The 8,368-nt window shown below is 37.8% G+C and overlaps 1 protein-coding gene across 2 annotated transcripts; it reads right to left on the bottom strand.

The window, feature by feature from the left end:
- Positions 1 to 308: 308 nt before the first annotated feature.
- On the bottom strand, positions 309 to 7,998 carry LOC131323449 (probable E3 ubiquitin-protein ligase XBOS32). Of its 2 annotated transcripts, none has more exons than XM_058355257.1 (10): positions 6,737 to 7,998; positions 6,164 to 6,223; positions 5,931 to 6,002; positions 5,655 to 5,830; positions 5,395 to 5,555; positions 4,545 to 4,606; positions 4,424 to 4,470; positions 3,611 to 3,751; positions 2,253 to 2,344; positions 309 to 1,262 (listed from the first exon to the last, which is right to left on the bottom strand). In XM_058355257.1, exons 1-10 carry the CDS (start codon positions 6,929 to 6,931, stop codon positions 763 to 765), a joined length of 1,506 nt encoding a protein of 501 aa, XP_058211240.1. In that variant the 5' UTR covers positions 6,932 to 7,998; the 3' UTR covers positions 309 to 762. The 2 variants fall into 2 exon arrangements, with proteins under 2 accessions (XP_058211240.1, XP_058211246.1); XM_058355263.1 differs by having other exon boundaries at positions 4,545 to 4,603; positions 6,737 to 7,984.
- Between the last annotated feature and the right edge of the window lie 370 nt (positions 7,999 to 8,368).

Raw genomic sequence — 8,368 nt, 5'->3', positions numbered from 1 at the left:
GTATGTTTTTTTACATCCGAACTTACGAGAGGTCGTCTGTTCAAAAAACCCAAAAAAAAAAAAAAACTAAACTTCGAGAGGCCATGGAGCAAAAGAGATCTTCCTTCTCATTTGCAACACCTACTGCCATTCAAAAAATAATATCCATCGATCGTACATTAATGCTTCATTGACAATTATGCAGTTAGAAATCCAGTCTATCAAGCAAACATTCTCATCTGAGAATCTTAAAATATGGACGTAAAATACTGAAAAATAAAAGTTCAAATGCATTGATGGCAATTGCTCACATTGAATGACTGCAGGTATTAAACAAAACAAATACAGTAGTAACTTTCATTATGGGGGATCATTCAAATCTTAGACATGGACCGAAAAAAAAAACTAATGAACCCCAGATTCCAAAGGATTCATCAGTCAAACAGCTTACCATTCAGTGTTTCCTATTTACAAAATCAATATCTTTCTTCAAGAGAACAAAAATGTTAGGATCTAGGAAATTTTTTCCCGAAACGTACGGGGAAAATTAAATTAATGATTGAGATTCACTAACATCAAAGTGAATTTGAACCATTCATTTCTCTTTCCCGGACATTTTCGGGAAAACTTTTCCTGTACCTTAACATTGCTCTCAAGAAAACAATCCAATCTTATGATCACGGCCAGCAAAAATACAGAAAGGCAAAAAAAAAAAAGAAGGGAAAGAGAATCGATTTTCACACTCTTTTTGTTTTTAATTTATGCGTGAAGGGAAATATATTTTCAGCATCCGCTGCCAGTTGCTACGTACTGATTAAGAGAGCAAAACCATGATCTTCTACTCTCACCGTCAGAAGTTGAACGTCTGAACCCGGGTCTCAAACACCTACTTCTACGAACCAAACAAGGGTTCGTGTCGGGAGCTCCCATACAAAGGCTCGGGCTGAGCTTCACTGAGGGAAAACTCTGGCAACTCAGGGACCGGAAAGAAGACCCGAGTGGCGAAATACGGGTGCAGTGGAAATCGGGTTTGCAAAATGGGGTTTCCATTGAATTCCTTTCCATACCCTCGGTTGAGCACGAACAAAATGTTAGGGACAAACTTGTTCTTGCGCTATTCTCCTTGTATAGTGGGCCGGTGCCTGGGAGCTTGACGAATGATACGATTCCGTGGCGGCAGAGAGGGCATGGGATTGACCCCGGTGGACCGTGGACCGAAGTTGAGGAGCTGTTAGTAGAACAGAGGTATAGGGCACAACTTGTACAGAACTCATGATCGCAACCTGAAAAAACAAGGCATCTTTTGTTGTTACATGTTGGTCAATGATGGAATATATATGGAAGGCATTTGAACATGGCTGGAAAATGAGCACGCCCAGTTAGTCGAACCCCATTAAAATGACATTTGACAGATGGGAAGGAAATCTCCCTTCGCTTCACTTGAAACAGCTGTGTAATTTTTCTGTTGCCTAGGAAACCAGAACAAAACATTACTGGAGTTCGAAATTGCAATGTGACCACCGAAAATCACCAGGGGCAATGCCACAGGCTGAATCATTAGAAAACAGCCAGCAACGATATTCATCTGATGTTTCTCTTTTGCGTCCAAAAAGTTTCCAAAACGATTCTGAAACGCTGGTGTTCTCATTGAGTGAAACAATATACCAAACAAAAGTTTGATCCTTGATTGGGTATAGTCCTAATCTTTGACATTATTTGCATAGAGCGGTTAGCTCAATGAGTTCTGGAATGATACAGATGAGGCATGGATGTGCAAAGGACCAAGTAGAAACTAATGTAGAAAGAGATAATATGAATGTATACATCGTTCGATACAACTTAGGATCAATAGTTCACGATAATCATTAAGTGTGGCCATAAGTTATTGTAGACATCTAGCTGCTAGTTGGTTGCTTAGCTTAGCTGTTTTCCCTTAAGTTCATATGTTAGACGTTTCTTATGTGAAAGGTTTGATTCGCCGGGGTTTCTAGTTGTATAACCAGTTTGTATTAGGAAGCAGACTCAACCAACTATATCCCTGCAACACCAACTACATCATTATTAACAGATTAAACACCATGTATATGTTTTACATGTGAAAGATATTACAATAGTTAACATATGTCCAAAGTAAACTTATTTGGGAAAAACAACAGAAATTGTCACGTCAACATTTAGATTGCATTTAACTGCTTTTCTTTGATAGATACATAACAAGGATCCGGACACCATTATGATATGTATGCTAGTTTGCAAGTGTAAGGGAAATGTACCTTCGACCGCTACCGTGCATTTTCTTTCCAAACAAACAACACAAGGGTCTAGGCATACAGGATTGTTATCGCTGTCCCTCCATCCGCATTCTCTGTAAATGGCAAGGAGCAAATTGTCACGAAACCAGTCGTTTCCGATACCCAACTTTCAAAAACATTTTGCAAAAACGAGTAATTCTTGAAAATAACAAAACATATAAGCTATCGCATTCATTTTCTTTCTTGGACTACCTCAATAAGCATGAAAAACGTTCTAGAAGCTGTACATGTAGCTATTTATGACTCTAAATTAAAAATAAGAAGATTTTAAAAAGATTAGGTTTTAACTTATGACAGGAAAACTAAAGTTAATATTTGAAAGAGTAACAGCAGGATAAGTTCACGTGCATGTTTGGTAGACGAATGTAGTCCAACATCGACTGAATTACCAGCATAGGGCTTAACAGCGCCTCCTTAAAAAGAAATTGTGAACCGCCTTGACCAGGGCATCTCCAAGAATCTTCCAAGAGTGAGATTCAAAAAGACCAGGGAATCCATCCATCTCTCGTCCGGGAGTTCGCTCCCAAGAACTGGCGTACCAATGAAAGGGTAGGGGAGGCAGCCCTCTAAGCAGGTTCTATTTTAACTGGATCATGGATTTATTCTCATTATGGTGTGTCCACATGGGAGAGATTTTCAGCATCAATCAGTGATCATCGTTTTCAGCATCAGTGCTTCTCTTGGGAATCCATCTAAGTAGATTAGGCTTCAGGAATAACTAATTTCTCCGGGCTAAGGGCTTTGTCTAATGTTTTCCGCTACTTGAATGACACATTTCAGAAGAGCTTTAAATTTTAGTAACAATAAGTTCAAGGATCAAACCAGCAGCAAATACGGAATATTTAGACTTTAGTACCTACTACCTACTTCCACAAAAGTAATCCATGTCTAAGACTAACTATACTCTACTGTGCATAATTGTCAGTCAGATGATTCATTGATGTACAGAGTATAAGTCTTTCAATATAGTCAGCATTCTTTTCAATCCCAGATACGGTCACCGAATGGATATCACAAATTTGCAAGTATATTGCATCTCTTCTCTACCATTATGCTATTTCATTTTACAAAACGAAACATACTAATATATCTGGCACAAATCCATTTGCTAAAATCCTGAAGACAACAGGATCCAGGGATTTAACAAAAATGCAACAAGCTGGGTGCCAGAAAGTGCTTATAACAATTCAAACAAAACTCACATAAATGAAACAATCCCACGTCTTCAATAGCACAAGATGAGATATATTATTTGCAAAGAAATAACATCTTGAAGTCATGAAATTTATTGTGACTAGAATGATTTTAACTCTGCTCACCTAGCAATTTTGACAATGCTCATAAGGGGAAGACATATATACGGTGATGGAAGAAGTTGAGACTGCTCTTCTAGCTCGGAGCTAAGAATTTCCTCAAGGCCATCTCTATTCCATGAGCGAGCAACCATCAAGGGAGTCCATCTTTAAGAAAACAAACAAAAATTGGGATGGGATACATAAATAGCTACAAACCATTAATAAGGAACAAAAGCAAAGATGCATCAACATACTTATAAAACAGAAGGCAAAATGGTGATTTTAACCCTATAAACACCATGCTAAATAGGAGAAATCGACAATAGAATTTTGAATTAGTAGAAAATTGTCCATTTATGTTACATGAGGACTTAGCAGTCATAGGAAGAGACAGACATAGCAGTTAAGCCATATACTTGTGCATTTGTGGGTTGCAACTCACACAAATTGTACATAGCACATCCCCACTCCAGGATATTGTGTGAACGCAAATTTAGGACAAACAACTATTTGTTCATTTTCTACTACTCCTACTATCAGATTTTAATATACCCGAATTTATTGAACCCTGCAAATCCATCTAAGCGTGATGGAAATGATGGCTAACAAATGAGTTTGATACAACACCGTTCTAAACAAGTACCCTAATCAAAGAAAGACCTTAAAAAAAATCGAAGAGAAGAAAAAGGCATCATACATAAATAATCAGATTATATATGATGTTTTTGTTACAATTTATGGATAATATTAAGAAAGCAAGAAAGAAATATCAATAGAGATCACAAAAACATAGTAACAAGTCCAAGTAAATGTGCTCAGAGTACATGTCACGCATACCCATTTGCATTTTCCGTACTTAGACTGGAACCCTTGGCGACCAAAATCTGAAATGCAAAAAACATACTTCAGAAAATACTTGAAAAAGAGAGAGAGCTCAAAGCTGCAAAATGAAGCTTACTTGACAACATTGTGCATTTCCACCACATGCAGCATAATGAAGGGCCGTGCTCCCTGCACCTGCTAAGTGACAAAAATGTAATTTCATGTGTTAATTAATATAACAGAAAGCTCACCAAACTGTAAATCAGGAACCCAGGATCATAGGCAGGTTAGAATTTACTTCCATGAGTCTCCAGAATAGTCTTCTCTTATAGCATTTTAACTCTCTAACCAGATAATTAAACCTCTCTCCCTCTCTTTCTCTATTATGTTCATGGGTACTCTCCATAACCCAAAAGGCAACCTGTACTTCTTCGTAATTACACCCCCAAAACCAAAGGTTTTCTACCACACATAAATATAGCCCAGCCAAAAAAAAACTACACATCTGTAGACTTTGCAGCCAAGATTACCATGCAGATCTCCAATGTGAGACTGGACACATGCCAACTACATGATAAGATAATCACCAGTATGATACTTCAATGTGATACAACTATGTTTCACAAATATTGTAGCAGATGAGAAATAAACTTCACACTTCTAGTGAATTGGTATCAGAGGAAGCCAGCACAGCCAACACCGAAACAGTAGTAAATAATCCACAGAGATGATTAAATGTAGAGATCATGCGACATATATACATATTACACACAGAGTATTCATAGAAGTGGTCTATATCCGTATTTTCATTAACAGAGAAAGAAATGAAAAATGAAGTTTTTCATCGTAAAGACGACCACAGATAATTTGTTGTAAGCTAAATGACTTCAAGACATTACCAAAAGTACTAAAACTAACAATACATTTGTTACGGGCCATAGCAGATTATATAACTAACCGTAAACGAATTAGTGGAGGTTATTTACCAATTAAATCAATCGTAGTTCCATCTTCCACTGTGACCTCAGAAACAGAAGCTCCTAGGTCAAGGAGTAATTGCACAGTTTCCACATGCCCATTCAATGCAGCCATATGAAGGGCAGTGATGCCTCCATCAGCTGGTCTATTTATTATCTCATGGAGTGCACTGTTGCAAACAAAGATTAGGAGAACAAAACCGATTAGAGCTATAGAACTGAAAAAAAGACGAGAACGAATTACAAGCAGGCTTTAACATGACGTTTACCTTTCATCAAATTCTGAAACGGAACTTTCATTTTCTGACATTTTACTCAAGATATTCCAAGCATTAGGAATGCTAGGAATATAATCTGTAAGGAGAAGCCGAATGCATCGCGAATGTCCATTCAAAGCAGCCAAGTGAAGTGCAGTACCTCCATTGATATAGTCCGCTCTGTGGATCTAATATTCAATATCCGATATTGTGATAGTCTCATAGGAAATAGTTGAAACAGAGATTGTAAATCAAGTAGAAAAGAAACAGGCTTAGAATACTTCATACATTTGCTTTGAAGAGAATTAGAGTCTGAACAACCTCCCAGTGACCATATTGACAAGCTTGCATCAAAGCAGTCTGTTCATGGGAAAGAAAAGCACTGTGCTTAAATTTCTTCACAATTTATAGTTTTCTTACACTTGCAAACCCAAGCTAGTTCCAAACCATATTGTTAAATGGCATCATAACAGATCAGAAAGAACCACAATCTTAATTTCAGAAAGCAACATTTACTATACCTGCCCACGATAATTCCTGAGATTAATATCAACCCCTGATTCAAGCAACAACGAGACAATCTGGGGGGAAAAAAAATGAGAAACCATTGTCATCAATCATCATTATTTCAACAAATTACGATTAGTTGAATGCATTTAAGCTCTGTTTGGATGAGTTTGATGCATCATCCTCATTAAATAAAGCAAATTTGAGGTTGAACTGTACCAAAGGGAAGGAAGGTTAACCACCGGAGGTAGATTGATATTTCAGAAGTGGGATAGATAAGCAATGCCAAAGACATACTTTTGTATTCATGTACAAGTAGCAACATTTATAGGAGGAATCCAAATAACTGTAGTTGCAGGTTGTAACTACAATTATCTGGAATAAGTGCTGTAACTTACAAACACTTATTCCGAATCCTTCAATCTAAAGCTCACAAATCCATTCTTCAAAAGTCAACCTAATCTACAAAATCAAATTAAAAGCTATACTTCTTGAACGAGTTATCCCAATCCATACCAATTGATATCCACAAATCCAAATGCAACCTTAATCTAAATACTTCCGAAGATCAAAAAGTTTTGAGATACCTCATGGTGGCCTTGAGCTGCAGAGTAATGGAGGGGCGAATTTCGAACTCCGAAAGTTGAATACCTAGCTAGACGGGGATTGTACTCCAGTAGAGCTTTAGCTTCTTGAAAATCTCCATCTCTAGCCGCGGAAACCAGCCGCTCTCCGGACGCCGAACATCCAAAGGAATTGCCCACCAAACTCAGAAATCTCATGGTCCCAATTTATATTACAACCCTCAAATTGAAAGAAGAAAGATATAGGGTTCTTTTTCCAAACTGCACAAAGATTCTTAAGCTTCACAGAGGAAGCAATGCCACGACCCACAAAGATTCTTTAAGTTCCAAACAACTTTTTTCCCCTGGGGTCTTTGGATCACACAACCACATTACAATAAAGACAAAATAGATGATTCTCTTTGATCACAGATCTCTTATTTTCTACCAAACTGTTCAACAACCCACAACAAAACTTTGCTTTCACATCAGAAAACAATTTGTTGAAACCATCAGAATCCAGCCGGACTCTAATAGGACCCTGAGAAAATAATCACCTGAAAACCTTAAATCCCTCTCAATTTTGCTAAAGATCTCGATAACTTCAAGAAGAAGACCCAGGAAAACATACAACAAGCCAATCAATTCTTTGCCCGCAAACTTCTTGGTTCTCAATCACACTACAACAAATCACTTCTGGGAGATTGAAAAATCCCCAATACCCTCTTCATAATTTCCCCCAAGAATCAAATTCTCCAGGAAAATTTTCCCTTCAGAATCGAATTTCCTCCCCAAAGCACAAATCCTCCAATACCTACCTCCCAAGAATACCCCTAAACCAAAAGATTCAAATTTTCAGACCACAATCACCCAATTTTCCCGGAAAATCAAGAACACGTAATACCCACATCCAAAAGCGCCAGAAAAATCAAGACCCACAAGACCCTGTAACGAATTTCCTTAAAAGATAATGGAAGTCTGGGACACCCACCTCCAGATTTTGAGGGAGAAGACAGAATCCCCGGCCTCCGGATCACATTACTGAAAATCCAAAGCCCAAGTATTCCCTCAAATGGAATGAGGGTGCAGATGGCCACTTGGCCATGAGCGGAGATGCTAATGCTGAAAAAAAGGACGAAAGTTGGATGGATGTGTGTGGGAGACAGCGAGTTTCACGGGAACCTCAAACCAATAACAAGGCCTGCAAAAAAGCGTTCCATGTTTATGATTGGTTGTTATTACTATCGAGTCCAAATGGGTAGTTGGGTTGTTCCTTTCGGGGAAGGCTCCCGTCGAGGCGTCGAGTTCCCTTCTAAATTTCTAATGGTACAGTTTGGATCATTTTCAGATTCGCAATAATGATCGGAACCGTCTAGTTTTTAAATTTTACTAAGATTGTAATAGATGAAGTTGTAAATCACATTGACCGGATATTGTTTGACATATTTTAGAAATGTATTAGGCTTGTAAAAAAAAGTACGCAGCATTGGATTGTAACCCATTTACACAATTATCTAGTGCTTAATGCATTTTAAAATCATATCAAATGGTATTCAATTAATTTGATTTTCAACTTGATCGATGGTTTAGATGAGTTTTAAGAAGTAAACGATTTGATCATTATTGTGGGCTCAATAATGACTTAGAGCCCGTTTC

The sequence above is a fragment of the Rhododendron vialii genome, chromosome 1a (genome assembly GCF_030253575.1).
Source record: "Rhododendron vialii isolate Sample 1 chromosome 1a, ASM3025357v1".
In the NCBI taxonomy this organism is placed as follows: domain Eukaryota; kingdom Viridiplantae; phylum Streptophyta; class Magnoliopsida; order Ericales; family Ericaceae; genus Rhododendron; species Rhododendron vialii.
Note: the sequence above shows the minus strand (reverse complement) of the source record. Positions and strands in the feature narration are given on the sequence as shown.

Bases quoted from the DNA above. Each gene is read 5' to 3' on its own strand.
- LOC131323449 (XM_058355257.1), bottom strand. From the start codon at position 6,931: ATGAGATTTCTGAGTTTGGTGGGCAATTCCTTTGGATGTTCGGCGTCC. The intron at 4,607-5,394 runs GTAAATAACCTC...TTTGTCACTTAG, and splicing joins AACTACGATTGATTTAATTG to CAGGTGCAGGGAGCACGGCC. The intron at 1,263-2,252 runs GTACATTTCCCT...TTGTTTTTTCAG, and splicing joins ATGCACGGTAGCGGTCGAAG to GTTGCGATCATGAGTTCTGT.